This window comes from Rhinolophus sinicus, chromosome 10, assembly GCF_057876585.1.
Source record: "Rhinolophus sinicus isolate RSI-liver-muscle chromosome 10, RSI-T2T, whole genome shotgun sequence".
NCBI classification, from domain to species: domain Eukaryota; kingdom Metazoa; phylum Chordata; class Mammalia; order Chiroptera; family Rhinolophidae; genus Rhinolophus; species Rhinolophus sinicus.
The window spans coordinates 8,884,714-8,901,752 of record NC_142510.1 but is presented as its reverse complement, the minus strand read 5'-3'; the positions used below and the strand labels follow the sequence as shown (position 1 = coordinate 8,901,752).

Sequence of the window (17,039 nt, the reverse complement as noted above, 5' to 3'; positions counted from 1 at the left end):
AATTGCAGGTCCTGGTGCAAATCCAGGAGATTGTTCTGGCAGCAATGACGTCATTGTGCAAAGAAGCGCCCAGACCCAGGGCTACTCGTGGGTAAAGGGCATTTGTGGGCCCAAGAAGTCGTACCACTGAGGCACGCTGAGTGTTGCAAGTGCCTGCTTGGGCAAGAGACAGACGTGCACAGAAACCGTATGTGCCACCCGCACAGGCTGTTCTAAAAGTCACTTTAGGAAAGTGGCCTAGAATCACATTTTGACTCTGAGTTTGTGAATACCAAGTTTAAAGTCGGAATTGTACCAACATTGATGCATTTTCACCAAGGTAGCATTTTTCAGAGCAAATTCCATTAAGCTGATTTAATTCCTAGATCGATGCCTCGCAACACAGAGTTAAACTGTTTCCATTTGGGGGAAACTATTTCCACTGGGATCAATGCTTTGGTGTTTAAGTTTTATAAGGATTTGATTTTACTGATCAGCAGCTGGACCACAACCAATTTTACTGATTTATAACTTTTGCTTTTGAGTTTCCTTTTGTGGTTATTATTTCCATTGAGTCCAATTCTCCTGGGTCAAACTGTGCAGAGATACAAAACTAACTGGCAATTAGACCCATCTATGGATTTTTAGTCAATAACAAATTTCACCCTGTGTGCTTTTAGCTGTTGTGAGTTTAATTTGTGCTAATTATTTCTACCAGCAATAGTCACTGTGAATTGAATTGGCTACAGAAAGACTGATGGTTAATATTTATTTTTAAAATTCTGAGCAGTTTTCTAAGACAGAGACAGAGAAGGAAGGAGGGAACTAGGGAGGGAGAGCAAGGAGGGAAAGACATAGGCGGAAGCAGGCACTCAGTAAAACAGTTAGAAGGGAAAGAACAAGACAGAGAGAGTGAGGAAAAGAGACAGAGAAGGAGAAAGACAGTAAGACTCAGAGGCAGAGAATAAAGAGAGGGAGATGGACTTACAGGGAGTGACTAAGGGACAAAGAGGGAGGGAGGTATTGATTAATTGAAATTTCAAAGGGGTATAGGGGGTGGGAGGTGGGGAGAGTGGGGGGAAAAGGAGGGAGGGAGGGAGAGAGAGAGAAATGAGAGCAAATACTCGAGATGGGGTGCACACAATTTGCTTATTGCTAATAACCTCAAAAACAGAAAAGAGTTAAAATGATACAGCAAACCCCTGCTTTGTTTCTGTTAAATTTAACATTAGTCCCAAATTAACCATGTGCAAGGGGGTTATAGATCATGTAACACAATCTTGTCATTTTGCAGATGAGAAAACTGAGGCCCAGACATGTCTGCCCACAGCATTGCACAGAGGCAGGGATTCCAGACCAGCCTTTGGGCGTCACTCCAGGGCAAATCCTCAGAGGAACAAATCTGGGGGTCCTGGGCCAGTCTGTGCTCCTCTAAGCCTGCATTTCCCACCAAGGGAAACAACCTCTCCCACGTGGTTTTACAGGAATTGAAGGAATTTGCTACGAATTTGCTATAAATTTGCTATAAATTTGCTCGGTGAATTATAAAGCACTATGCAAATACTACATTTTCTTCATGCTACAACTCACAGTCTGACATCAGAAAAGTACTGAATTCTTCCGGAATGTAAATTTATTAGAGTTTCTTAGAATATACTCTTCAAGGATTGGGCTCAGAGCTACCCATTTACTGAAAATCTGAAGGTGCTGCGTATATAATAAAAAAAATGCTCAAAAAGGTTTTCTTTGTTCAGACTTTTCTTGAATATTTCTTATGGGCCAGACACTGTGCTCTGGGCTTGCATGTCACATTTAATCCATATAACACGCTCCCATGTGGAGGACCCAAAATTAGCATCATTTTGTAAAAGGGAAAATTGGGGCCTAAGAGGTTAAGTCACTTGTCCTCGGTCCCACAGCTGGATGTAAGCAGAGAGGGGATGAGAATCTAGGATAACTTTTAAGCATCACATCATACTGCTGGTAGAGATAATGATACTGCTGAACTTGTCACACACCAGGACTGAAAGAGAAGGAATCTCAAAGACCAGAAAACATGAAAATGAAAGAGAGAATGGGAAAAAGAATCAATATTTGATAAAACCCTATTATGGCTCAGATACAGTGCTGGGCATTTTCCCTAAGTGAATTCACTTAATTCTCAAAGCAATTCTCGGAGACAGGATTTTAGAGATGTAGGAAACAGGCTCAGAGAGGTTATTTAATTTGCCAAAGGTCACACAGCAGGCACTGATCAGAGCCAGCATACGAAGCCAGGTATTTCTCACTCAAAGTCAACGTCTGTACCGAGGCCGCTCAGAAAATAAATAAGCCAAGCAAGCAATCCATTGGCTGAACAAGACTAAAGTTTTCAAGACACTATGAATACTTTGACCCAGCAAGTCTACTTCTTGCGAGCCTTCCTAGAGAACGACCTGCAGAGGAGCACAGAGGAGTCACCAAGATTTTTAATACAGTCACCTAACGACCATCCCCCCTGGAGGGAAGTGGTTAAATAAACTGTGACATATGCACACCGTGGGATTGTTTCCAGAATGAGGCAGACACCTACATAGAAGGATGACTCTTCAAAACGTAAGATTAACTGGAAACCAAGCACTGACATATTGCCGTTTGATAGCATCCCATAGAATGAAATTCTGTAATTATGTGCAGACATATAAACATATGCAAACGCACATAACAAAGGTTTAGGAGACATGTCATGAAATCAAACAGATAACAGTGCTTACCTGGTCGGGGTGGTGGTTTGGGATTGGGACGCAGTCAGGAGCTGTTTATTTATCTGTATTTTTGATTTCTGACAACGAGAATATATTTTTTCATGAGAAGCAATGCAGCGCAGTGATTAAGGGCATAGATGCTCGAGTCAGTTCAGCTCCCAGCTCTGCAGCTGATCCGCGCTCGCCTGGGTAAGTGACTTAACCTCTCTGCGTGACAGTTTCCCTGCATATACAACGGAGCTGCTGGCCGTGCCAACCTCAGGGAGGCGGCTGTGAAGATTAAATAAGGAATTATAGGTAAAGCGCTTATAACAGCGCCTGGCACAGAGTGAGGACCACTAAACAATGGACATTAAGAGGCTGGGATGGAGAAGGGACAGGAAACCAGCTCAACAGTCACATTGCCCAATGGTGGGGGTTCACACGCAAGAGCCCGTATCACATAGGTGCGCACTGCACATCCAGGTGGCAGCACACCGTAAAGGCAGCACCGAGCAGCGGGGCCTGTGCCCGACCGAGACACGGGAGGAGAGCCTTCTGTGCCAGTGCGGAGGCTGGACGCCTGGCAGAAGACGGTGCTGGGCGAACCCCATTGTAATTGAGGCGAATGCTGTGGGCTGAGGTCTCCCCCACACGATTTGGGTCCACCTGAAACCTCGGAATGGGACCTTACTTGGAAATTGGGCCTTTGCAGGTATAACTAGTCAATGACCTCGAGATGAGACCACCCTGGGTTTAGGTGGGCCCCAGCTCCAGCGACAAAGAAGAATCCCTTATGCAAAGAGGAGACACACCAGGAGAAGGCCATATGGAGACGGGCGGGCGGACTGGAGCAATGTGGCCACGTGCCGAGGAACGCCTGGAGTCAGCAGCAGCTGGAAGAGGCAGGAAGGGCCTCCCTGAGAGCCCTCGGAGGGAGCATCGCCCTGCAACACGCTGACTTTGAACTTCTAGCCTCCAGACTGTGAGAGAATACATTTCTGTTGTTTAAAGCCCCCAAGTTTGCGGTAATTTGTTACGGAATCCCTACTGGGGTAGCCTGAAGGGGTGGCACCCGAGTTTCTATCACTCCTCCACCTGCACTTCTCTCAACAGAAGGAGACTTGCCAGGGCAGAGGCAGCTGCTCAGGGCTGGCCGCCGCTACTTACTCGGGGTATGAACCGTGTCTCCCCGTGTGTGCTGAGGCCTCCGCGGCCTGAGCCAGCCCAGCCCCAGGGAAACGTCCTCCTCCCTCTACTGCTGGAGCAAGACTGGAAGAGAACGCACAGGCTGATGCTTTTAGCACCATGACATTTCAGCACCAGGGTCAGTGGGAACTGGCTTACAATTTTCATACAGTAATGGATAGAAAGGATCATACTACTGAGATTTTCCAAATTGGATCTGCTGGTGGGTAAGAGCATCATTTCCTGGCTTCGAGTCCCGCCAATAAAGGGGTCCAACCCTTCCCAGAATCGCTCATTTGTCAGACACACAGAGAGCTCACACATCCTGGATAGAAAGAGATATTGGGTTGAGTTTGAATGCTCACTTATCCTTTGGACAAGTTGCTTCTGCTCCCAGAGCCTGTTTTCTCTTCTGTAAAATGGAAAGAATGCCTATTTGGCAGAGTCAGGATGAAATGAGATCATATGTTTAAAGTCCCCTCATGTCAAGCAGTCAGTAAGAAGAGTCCGTCCCTAAGGAGATGGGCTCCTGCTTCTTCAGTCTCCCCAGGACGAATTTCTAATATAGGTAAGGTCCCAATAAATGCCACCTGTTCGTTGCAAATAGCTCGCTAAGTTCTCAGAACAACTCAGGTAGCTTATTCAAATCGCAATAGAATAAGGTGTAACATGTGGATAAAGCAACTCGCGTTTCGTGACATCAAAGGGGGAACAGCAGCGGAGGCCTGAGAACATCGGGAGGCGGACATTTGGGACATAAGCTGTCCCATAAGCGGTGGCTGACAGGATTGTAAGTGGAGCTCTGAATTATGCACTGGCCCACGCAAGAGGAAAACTGTCAGTAGTCTCAGGAATTGTGTTGTCCCCAAGACAAAAGCATGCCTTAAAGTGAAAGAAAACAATGCTCTTTGCGGCACAGAAATCTGAGAGATGACGTCGGATGACATTCTCCACAACCTGCGCTACAGGCACGGTGTCGGCAAGCTTCCAGAAAGAACCGTGTCTGGTGGGGCCTTCCGATGCCAGTCAAGTGATGATGAACACGCAGAGCAGTAAAAGTTAATTAATGTTCCGCTAGCTCAGTGCAGTGTCCCCTCGTTGTTATTTGTGAAAACTGTCCAACAAAACAGCATAGATTTTACTGAGAAAAGCAGAGCAGATCTGCACGCACACCAATTCAGTGTGTGTAAACAAGGGGACAAATACCTGAAGGAAATGCAAGATCAAGAATTGGGTTGAGAAGAAACCTTTTTCCTGATTATTAAAGGTAATGCTTTTGTTGCAGAAGATGTTAAATATAAAAGGATATGAAAAGAACCATAAGCCTAATCATCAGTATCTCTGACAAAATTTTAATGTATTTCATTCTAATTTCCTTTCTTTCTCTCTGCCGCTCTCTCTCCATTTCTGAGTTTACAGAACTGGGGTCTCACTTTATTTAATCCCCGCTCCCACAACACACACTTTTTTTTTCTATTTTTAACACTTTATGAGTGGCCTTCAAATTCTGTTACTATAGTCTTAATAGAGTTTAGCGAGAAATAATTTTCATAGAGTTTAACAACAGAGTTTAACAAGAAATAATTCCAAGTCCAAAAAAAAAGGAAGTCTGTGCTTTCCTGAGATTTTATTAAGGAAAAAAATCCCTCAGCCTATGGTGTGGTGGCAATTACTTCTAAGCTTTATTTGCGGTGTGGGGGTGGATCTCAGAAACCAGGTCATTGTTGATCTGATTTTCTCCGGAGATGATGCTATCCTGTTTAGGAGAACAGCTCACGGAGCCCCGGTGTCTATGCCTGCTTTTGAAGTCAGCAGCTGAAAATGAACCCTCCGAGTTTGATTCTGCTTGACTGATAAAATGCAGCTAATCAAAGCTGCACCAATGGCAACCTGGAAAGAATTTGCTCTGCGTAGCAACTAAACTCATTGACGATCCTTCGACCTTCCTGGGTCTACCTCTGCCTTGGAAATTTCTACCTCTCTGGACCAGTTTGTTTTGAGGATGGAAATGAGGATGCTGTGATCTTATCAACTCTCGGATCGTCAATTAATAAGTACATATTATGTACTATATGTATATTATATACACTATTAAATATGCGTCTATACAAATGCATATAACATGTAACTTCAGTCTCCAATTCTCCCCGAGTGCTAATCTCACACATCCAACTGCCTAGTTGGCCTGGCCAAGTGGGGAGGCAAGCCTGACTCCCACATTTAATGCTATCATGCGGTTACTTAGTTAAACAGCCTGTTGGGGAATAAGTTTGCCTTGTGGGGCCTCAGGGTTCCCGACGCTATAAGGGGATAATGATGGTTCCCAGCTCACAGGGGTAGTGTGAGGATTAAATGAGATTAATTATGCATGTGAAGTGCTTGGGACTGCAGGTCACAAATTGTTCGCTTTTCAATAAATGCAAAGATGATACGGAAATATGATGACGTTCCAACAGCACTTAAACTTAACACGCCCAAACCTGACCGTGCTCCTCCAGGCCTCTGCTCCTCCTGAAATGCCCTTCTTCTTCTTGTTCTGTCCACTCCAGGGAGAACACCATCTCTCAACAGCCAACTAGCTCATGTCTCAAAGCCGGGAGGTACACTACCTGGGTCAGAGTCACCAGAACTGCAAATAAAAACATGGATTCCGGAACCCCACCGGCTTTCTGAATCAGTGCTCTAGACGAGGGTTCAGTGTTCGCCTTGTCTCTGAAGACAGTTTTGACCCTTGTTGGTAGATGTGACCACCCCCTTCCCTTTACGTTTATAGGCACATCAGTGAGTATAATTGGAGTCTTGCAAAACAAATGCTTATTGCTCAAAAGGCAACCCTCCTAGCCCGTTCTTCTCTCAAACTACTCAACATAAAGGAAATCAGAAGATTCTTATCTGTTTCCCAATATCGTTGGGCTGGCAATGGAATCCGATAGACAGCTGGGTGGCCTGAGGGCCAAAGACTAATGCTTCTGAAAGAAACTGGGACTTTTTCAGAAATTTGCGTATACGTAATTGTACGTGAAATCAGCTCAAAAATCAAACATTGCACTATGTCTTACAATATAGGCTCTCTGGAGTCCTGGGGACATTGATAGTTGAATTTAAATCTGGCGTAAGTGCACTGTTTGCAGTTTTGCCCACTTGCCAAAACTTCCTGGAGAACACTGGCTTCTGATGACTGAGCATTTGTAAATCTAAATCCGTCTCCACTCATTTCAGCTTCGGTTCCCTCTTCTAGAGCAGATGTTCTAACCTCTGATTCGCGTACATGCATCAACGGAAGAACTTGTGAAAGCTTGTAGGTCCCCAGCCCCTGGCCCCAGAGGTCCCGATATCGCTGGCTCAGTGGGGTTCAGGACCCGTATTTTTATTAGCACCTCCCACCGACTCAGACTTAGGCTAGGATTTGAGAAACACTGGTCTAGAAACCTGGGGTCACGAGTGGCTCATCTATGCCTGAAAAATCCTCTCTCTGCCGATGTTTGCAGGTCAAATCCTATTTTCTCACTGACTGACCTGACAATTTCTAGACTGCCTAGTCTCTGTTTATTACACATTTCAATGGACAATGAAACTGAACAACTTGGTTCCAAGTCTGTCTCTGGCTATGCAATTTTGGATCCCAAAGATAAACATTTACTCCTTGTGTGCTGTCTCAATACAATGTATTTACTGAACTCCTTTAGAACAGTACTTCTCCAATTTTAGCATGAATCAAAATCACCAGGATGAGGGGAGGGGGGATGCTTGTTAAAATGCAAATTCACAGGCTCCATCACTGGAAAGAAGGTTCTATGTTGGGCCCAGATATTGCATTTTAACAAGTAGTCATGTGCTCCACGTACAGTTAGCCCATTAACCAGGCTTGGAGAGGCCCAGCTTTGGAGCATTAGTCTAAACACTTTCTGTAAAACTGACAGCTGTTCATATTCGAGGTATGCCTGGATTTTGAACGTTAGAAATTTTAAATACGTGTTCAAGTGTTCGAAACAAACAAAAGAATCTCAGAACTATTTCAGAGCTCTAAGAATCCAGCCCTTTTCACTTTTTAGATGGGGAAACTGACGCTCAAGAGGTGACAAGGCTTGTCCAAGGCCACAGCTAGCTGATGACAGAGCCCTGACTCAGGCCACGCTGGAACTCTCATTCACCCATAATCCAAAGGCCCTCCTGTGTTCCAGGCTCTTCCAGGAAGTAATAATCTATAAAGAAGCCTCCCCGTTTCACTGACCCTGGTGTGTACGCACAGGCCTGTTGCTGAGACCTGTGGGTACAGGGGTGGAACCCGACTGCTGAGCTACATGCTCTGAGTTTTCTAATTCAAGACTCATTGGATTTTAGGCTATGACGGGTAACATAAAGGGCAGGTCCTACAGTTTAACATGAGGAGCAGATGGGGCACCTCGCTCTACCTTCCAGGGGGATGAAACCTTCTAGGCACGCTGTACGTGACGAGGGAGGGGAAGGGCTATTCTATTAAAGCTGGATGGTAGGTACATGAGGAGTTCATTTTATTACTTATTATCCCTTAAACAGTATGCCCGCATGATATTTACTCTTGTAAAATTATTTTATAAAACACTTCATATTGTAAAATAATGGATTTCACAATGAACAATTGAAAGAGGAAACAGGATGTGAGAGGGAAGACAAAGACCACTAAATGTGGTGAAGTAGACAGTTGGAGGACAAAGGTCTTGTAGTGGGAGATGAGCAGACCTGACCAACACAGAGTCTGTCAGATTTTATGCAGTTCTGTAGCGGCCGTCGTCATATTTTAGTTCTCAGCATCATCTGAGGAGCTGGAGACATAGCTCACACTGTACACCCAGAAAAATTCCAAATATTAAAAATGCAACCAAACTAGAAAAAAGCAGGAGAAAATTATTTCGTAACCTCAGCATGAGAAAGACTTTGAATCATGACTCAAAATCCAGAAACCATAAAAATAATTGATAATACTTGACTATGTAAAATTAAAATCTGCATAGGAAAAAAAATCATCCACAAGCTCAAAAGAAAAACCAAAACCTGAGGAAAACATTTGTAATCACACCTTAAGTATAGAACTCATTTCTGTACTATATAAATTAAGAAAAAAACAACAAACCAATAGAAAAAAATACTGTTTTCCAAAAAGGAATGGCAGGCTTTTAATTACATATGAAAATGTGGTAAAAATTTACTGATAATAAGAAAAATGCAAGTTAAAATATACGACAGCGTGTTTTACCTATTGTCTTAGCAAAATTGCATAACACTGATGACACCCCGGCTGGCAAGGACTTTGAAGAGCTCGGCACTCACACACACAGACGGGGTGAAGGTGGATTTCCTTGGGAGGGAAATCCGTCATTGTCTGTCAAAATTATGATTATGCGTAGTCCCTGACCGAGCACACCAAGAAATTTATTCTACATTGCACATGACACATATACAATGAAATTCATCGCTATGTTGTTTGCAACAGCAAAAGATTGAAAACCATCTAAATAGCCTTCAACAGGGGACTGACTAAATACTGCACAGTACATTCACACAATGAAAGACTATGAATCTGTCAATAATAACTTTGTAGCTGTTTATGTAATAATAGAGAAAGATCTGGAAGGATATATAGAAAACCAGTACATGTGGCTACTATGAGGGGGGGCTCTAGATAAATAAGGAACAATGTGGAAGGAAGGCTCTTCATTGATTATCTTTTTACGTAATACTTTTTGATTTTTGAATTATGTAAATTGTCTATTTAAATTTAACTTAACTAATTTAAATAATTAACCGAATAGCCTGTTAAACATGTCAGTGGTTGCCGTCAACATCAACTCCACTGAAATGGAATCTCTAGACTAAGGATTGCTATGCCCTCACCCCTGAGGGGGGTGAAGTTATTTCTTCAAAAAGACTCGTACGTACCTCGTTAGCTCTAGCTTCTGAGTTTACAGTAACAGTGCAAAGCATCCCCCAAATGGGAGATTGAGTATAGGGTAAACCCACCATCTGCCCCAGTTTGCTAAGATGGATGTTATAATTATTATATGGCTTCCAGAAAACAGTTTGCACAATTTATGGCCATGAATGGTTTCCATTTATCGTCTCCTTTTGGTTCACATTGTTAAAAACAAAAACAAAAATAAGACAGTAAAGGAAAAGAAACCCATTTTGTGCTCTGGGTGACCGATGGATGAAAAGGGGGCCAACCAGGCTTCAACCCTTGTTTCTAACCATTGTCATCCACATTTGCACTTATGGTCTGTCCAAAGCAACCGTATATGTTGACGAAAAGACCACAGTGGAAACAAATGAACGAACAAAACTCATAGCCATGGCTAAGATGGAAAGTCATTAAGAAATCCATCTTTTCTGATATCTACTAAAATTGAACATACATTCCATAGCTTAGCAATTTCAGTCTTAGGTGTAGACCAAGAGAAATGCAGTGACTTGTGCAACAAAAGACATGCGTGAGAATGCCCTTCGAAGCATTACTCACAATAGCCCCAAACGGGACACTTTGCAAATGTTCATCAAGATTAGAGGAGCTAGATGAATTTGTGGTAAACCCCCTTGAGGAAATTCTATACAGCAATGAGAATGAAACAGCTAGAATGACATGCAACAATTTCATAACAAAATGTTGAGCAGAAAGAAGACAAAGAAGAACACATATGGTATGATTTTATTTGTATGTTAGAATTAACAGGGAAAAAGAATCTATGGCTACAGAAGAGAGAATGGTGGACGGAAGATAGTCACTGGAAGAGGGTGTGGTTGGGGGGAGTGTTCTTGGGTGGGTCACATCTTGTTAACTGACCTGGATTGTCAGCTTGTACAAAGTCATCAAGCAATATACTTAGTATTTGCATATTTTCTATATCATTGCTAGCTTTAAGAAATGTTTAAAAAAACAAAACAAAAGAAAAACATTCCAAGTCAGAATGAGCCGCGTGTCGATGAGTTTTGGATAAGGAACAAACTGAACTTCAAAATAAATGGTGTCCTAGCTCCTGTTGAGATACCAAAGAGATTCCAAAGAGACTGAAAGAACAAAACGCTATCAACCAAAGCGCCCAGGAAATTATGCAGAGGTCTGGGCTTGGTGATTTAGAGGGGGCCCTCCTTTGCGCCCCCAGACACAAAGGAGCAGCAAGGCCTTTGCAATGGGCCTGTGGAACAGCCAAGAGGAAGAGGCTGTGGATTCGGGAGAATGCACTGCGGTAGGTCACGGTTCACTCGACAGGGATCCCTGGTGATGGGGACAATCCAGGTAAATTAATTTTCTCAATAAGCAAAACTTGCCTCATTAAACAACTCCTTCATTTAAACAGAATCATTTTTAGTGGAACCCTTTCGAAAATGCATTTCATATAGTGTCAGATGGGTAATAGATTAATCGGGAGGATCACTTCATAAATTATATAAATGTCTAACCATTGTGCTGTACACCTGAAACTAACATGAAATAATACTGAATGTCAACTACAGTTTAAAAAAAGATAGTCACGGGGATATAAAGTACAGCATAGGGAATAGAGTCAGTAATACTGTAATAACTATGCACAGTGTCAGGTGGGTAATAGACTTATTGGGGCTACCACTTTTTGAAGTATATAAATGTCTACTCACTATGTTGCTTTGTATACCTGAAATTAATTTTAAAAATACATTTCACACATCCTTATATTTTGCAAAGTCCACAGAATAGAATTTAACCTCGACACCAAATAATAACACTAACAATTAGATCTTATCTTAGTGCCAGGAAATTTCCAAAACGCTTTCCAGCAGACTTTCTCTTTTAAGTCTAATAAAAACCCTGTGAATTAGGTCCTATTATTATTCCTACTTTATATATGAGGGCACGGGTGATTACAAAACTGTCCAAGTTCATACAACAAGTAACGGCAGGGGAGGAGATGCACACGCTAGACCCACAACGTGAGCTCCTAACTACTGTGCTGTCTTTTCTTATCAGCTTCAGTTATTTCGCGTGTGCTATACGCCGCAATGCCACAGGTAGACAAGAATATTACCTGTATCTGTAGACAGAATGACTTCTCATTGCTTTTCTCTCCGTATTTCCTTTCTCCTTCATCAATGTTATACTGTTAGTTTTCACATAAAGCAATTCCCCCCAAATTCCTACCTAAAAATCAGATTAAAATCTATAGCACTTTGCTTTCACCACTTTAAATAAACTCAGTCTCCTTAGAGCTTTGTATGAAAAGACACAGCAGCCCCAAAATGGAGTCGCTTGGGTCAAATTCCACATCAGCAAACCAAGGCGTAACTGCATTTTCAGCTTCCCTAGGGAAGTGACCTTTAACCTGGGATGACCTGGTCCTCAGCACCAAGGAAATGTGCTTGACTAGCTGCCCCTCCCCAAAGGAAAGTGACCTTCTCTGAAACAACCCCCTCGATGCTAGAAACTTCTTTCCCTGCCCCCTTCTGCCTCTAAAAGTCTTCCATTTTGTGCAGCTCCTCAGAACTCCTTTCGACTTGCTAGATGGAATGCTACCCAATTTATGAAGCATTTAATAAAGCCAATTAGATCTTCAAATGAACCGTGGGGGTTCAGAACGAGTCACCCCAAGATGTGCCACTCTGGCAATGCAGATTATTTCCAGCTGAAAACAACCCAGGCCCAGGAGACTCATGAAGAAACTGTCATTCCCCCCTCCCCCCTTCCTGCTGAAAAGAATTTACCATAGAGAACCTGCTCAGAAAGGAGCTATCACCACAGATAACTATAGTTTAATCTGAACTACCTAGTTCAGTGGTAGGCAGGGAGGAACCTAGGAGTGCCCATTTGATCCAAATCCTCCTTGTATCCTGTTGTGTCAAGATGGGCCAGCAAACATTTGTTTCCTAAACATTAACTTTTCATCCCCTTGTAAATTGCCTGACTTCCCTTTGAAGCACTGGAACCCAACGTCCCCCTCCTTAGATGTCCCCCTCTTTAGTCCGAGGGAATGACACGTATTGCTCATTTTGCTTTACTGTCTTTGGAATTTTCATGCTTATGTGGATTCCTTGGGCACTCGTATTAAACTTGATTTTCTCCTCTTAATCTGCCTGATGCCATTTTAATTATTCTACCAGCCAGAAGAACTAAGAGGGTAAAGGGGAAAGTTTCACCATCCCCAACATCCTCAGCTCAATTTTGCTTTTTAACATTTCTATTTGGCTAAAATATCCCTTGGAGTTTAAGACCAACTTCTTTATCAGTTTAAGAAACCCCACTGGTTCTCTGCATTTCAAAGTGTCCTGGATTTGCTTTTCCTTAACGCCACTCAGAAGGAAACCTCTGATACTCACTGGTCAGATTAACAAAAGCAGCTCTTAACTGGGGCCCATCTTGACTGCACAGCTCTTCGGGAAAATACCACAGTGGGGGTGATGGAGAAACTGACCTAAGATGGTTCCCTGCCACGTGGAACTGACCTAAAATGGTGGCCTGGAGCAGAGAGAGAGGTCCCCAGCCTAAGTCCCACCCCACTTCCACATAACCCCCTCCAAGCCACACCCCGAGCCAATCACCAGACAACACCTACCCCTTCCCCAACTCAAGGAAGTTCCCAACCCATAAAAACCTGCTCAAAACCTTGCTAGGGGCTCCGTTTTTTGGGGAAGGATCCCGCTGAGCCCGCGGGCGTAATCAAGCTGACTCTCCTAACTCTCTGAGTGCGGCTTGGGTTCTCTCCGGTCCTGGATTCTGCTACAGGGGCAAAGAAGCACCAAGGCACGCAGAGTCATTTTTCTGGAAGGTTTATCAGCTCGCAGGCCCGCGGAGAGAAAGGAACCGCCATCCTTACCCTGTTTTCAAGCTGACCAAGGCGTCCTCTACTCCCTTCTGATTGAATTTGGTCATGTACTGATGCATGTAGGGGTAGTTATTCCGAATGTTTCTTTCAGTACTGCCGTTGGGCACCGTGCCAAATCGAAAAGGTGGGGAGTAGTCGTGAGGTCTCTGAAACTGGAGAGAGGACAGAGAAAGATGGAGGAAGAGGGAGAGAAGAAAGTCAGCCATCATGTTATCTTGGGTCAGGAGTTAAACATACGCATTAACACAGGGCAGCAAGAACACATTCGATTTTGCACCTCATTTTTCTACTTAATGACATCTTCCATTGGTCTGGGAGCTCCAGGAGGTCGGAAACAGGGTCTGTCTCCTTCTGTACTGTTCCCCGGTACATGCTGGCTGGGTACGCAACAGGTATTTGTCCGACTGAGTTTTTTAGTACCATTAGAGACACTAGCCTAGTGGGAGGCAGTGGGGAACTGGCAGAGCGCAGGAAATGTTGATGGAGCTAGAATGAAGGTCTTACTTCAGTTCAGTTCATTCACCTACCTAATGACGAAATTGTCTGTGATCCCCACCAGTCACTCCCTTCTCTGAACTCCATTTACAATGACCTTCACCTCACCCAGAAAACGATAGAGGGGAGCTGAATTTGCCACCCCAAAATATGCCTCTTTGGCATAAGGATTACTGGGGGCTGGTTAGTCTTCAGAAGCAGCAGATACAGGAGAAGCTCTGAAAACCCAGTAGAAGTTACCCTTTTTGTGAGAGTCATTTTCTTTTATAAAAGGAAATCTCCATTTGTAAGGGTGTCTCCCTCTCTGTACCAGGAAGAGGAAGGCGACTTAAATCTCTAGAAATTCTTACCAATGGAGAAGGCAACTGACTTAAATCATTATGGGCAAAAAAAAAAAAAAAAAGAAAGCTGGGCTTCAATTTGCTATGAAATATGCAATTCTGACTCTAGGAAGTGATGATAATAAGCCCACAGGCTGAGGTGTGACTCCACTGTGCCTCAGAGATGATGCTAGTGGTCCCCTCCTCCTTTAGAGGTGAGGGCCTGGAGACCCAGAGTGCGGGAAGGACATTCTCGGCAATTCCACGGCGGAACCAGGACTGGATCCAGAGGTCGCTCACACTTCCAGACCAGCATGCCCCCTGCGGAACTGAGAATTGCCGGAGAGAGCGTCCGGGTTACCCCAAGAGTCAGACCAACCAGAAACATTCTTCTTCTCTTGCCAGACTCACACTTCATTTTACTGCTAATTAAAATTTCCAGTTGAAAACCATTTCCCCTAAATTAGGCATGCGGCTGCCTAATAAGCAGTCACAACTGGATATGAGGGCAGTGGCCATACGTTGTGCAAATGAGATCCTCCTGCTGGGTGCCTTGTGTGTGTGTGTGTGAGTGTGTGTGTGTGAGTGTGCACAGCAATATGCTCTTTGAACTCCCTCTAGCAAGCAGCTCCTCAACCCCTCACCACAAGCGAAGGAGGACCCAGGCCCGGCTCGTGTGCACAGCAGCTGCCGAATTGGGAGACAGAGGCCACGGCCCAGTGTATGAATCCAGTTGTCGCAGCAGCCGCGCCCCATCTCCAGAGACATCCAGAGATGGCCAATTCCACGGGCTGCCTTCCACTTCACTCCCCATCTTTTGCAAGGGAGCCCAAGAGCTCTTTTAGATTCCCTTCCTTCCCTGCCTCTGATTTGCACAGCAAAAGACCGACAGCCTCCGCGATGAGTGTCCAGACTTCTCTGGCCTCGATTGTACCATCACCCAGAGAAATTCAGCCCAGCCCCAAGATCCAGGAACCTTTCCCAGTAGACTAAAGGCTGTCAAACCTTTTCAAAGCATGACTCACAATACATTTCCCTTTGCCACCTTGTGTACGCACACACATACACACACACGCACGCACGCCCCACTTCACAGCCCGCCCTCTTTCTACATGTGGTAAACTCTGCTGTCATCCATGATGTTCTATTTTTTGAATGGTCACAACCCTTAAATTAATTTCATGGCTCACTGAAGAGTCACCACGTACAGGGTGAGACACAGTTAGGGGGCAAGCGCGACTCATCCTGGGTCCCAGGCCCTAACATTGAGCACACTCTGTTTCTCACAGGAATCCTTTCCAGTGCAGCTTTCCCCCACGAGCAAGCAGTGGAAACGTGGGCTTCAGCAAAGGAGGGCGTGGTCCAGAGGCTCCCACTGCCGGGCGGGCCCACAGAGCTCGTAACCATGGTGCCCGGGGGCAGTGGCATTCCTCCCAGCTTCTCCTTCCCAAGGCGGCCCTCGCTGCCCATGTCACCCGGCTTCCCCTGGCCTTGGGCTTAGAGAGTTCGGCCTCTGGCCCGCCACTCAGGAACTGGAACTGACTCATTCCAGGCAGCTGCGTAAGTTCCCTGAGGCTCAGTTTCTTTATCTGTAAATTGGGGGTTGCTTTTGCGATTAATCATAGAGTGCGTGAAAGCCCACCTGGCAGCTGTATGCTTGATACACATGGTCACCGCATCACCTGTGGTTGCCCTGAGTGACTGGAACCAAATAAGGGAGCCAGTGTCCTTCCAACATGGAGAACCGAGGATTACACAATTATATTCTAGGTTTTCTTTCCATTCACTACGTGGACAGGTCCGAAGGCCACCCAAGTGGATGAGACATGGCAAGCGCCTTATGACGCAAGAAGCAGAGATGCAGACCTAGGAAACAACTTGTTTGGGGAAAACGTGGCCATTGACCAGGACATGTTTTTGTTCCCCTCATGAACCCAAATTACATGTTTATTTAAAATATCTGTCTGTCTTCTCTGGCTGTAAATGAGGGACGCTGGCACTGGAGCCCCATTTCTAGCACGGTCTTCTCCCCTGGTGATGTCGCCACACCCTTCCTGATGTCAGCTGTGGCCCTGGAGGGAGGAGGCTCCAGGCCTCTGTTCAGCCAATACTGTGGTGGACCAGGTCCGCCGGCCGTGGAACCGCGGAGCCCAGAGGCAACACGACGCCGTGAGGACATACTCATGGGTCCATCTGCCAGGGCAGCGCCCGAGTTCCCTCACTGCTGCCCCAGAAGCCCATTTCAGTCTCCAGAAGTGAGGAAGGGTTTGAATCAGGCAGTGGTGACACTGAGGAAAAGGAGGGAGACGATGCGAAGGGGGAGGAAGAGGCAGTCGGTCATTTCTAATCCTCGTAGCAACGCTGCCAGAATGGTATTAATGAACTGCCCCCCTCACCCTTTATTACAAAACTAAGCCTTGGGAACGCTGACAGACTGAGGGCCATGCGACCGTGATAGGGCAAGGTCAGAATTTGAACCCAGGTCCATTTGACCTCAAATATGACATTGC

At 44.9% G+C, this 17,039-nt stretch overlaps 1 protein-coding gene across 1 annotated transcript in view; it reads right to left on the bottom strand.

Moving 5' to 3' along the window:
- The window catches only part of GRIN2A (glutamate ionotropic receptor NMDA type subunit 2A), a 350,699-nt gene that overhangs the window by 37,680 nt on the left and 295,980 nt on the right, over positions 1 to 17,039 (bottom strand). Inside the window, exon 11 of the mRNA XM_074322871.2 lies at positions 13,706 to 13,866. Within this exon, the coding sequence (XP_074178972.2) occupies positions 13,706 to 13,866 (161 nt within the window). The remainder of the gene's footprint in view (positions 1 to 13,705; positions 13,867 to 17,039) is intronic.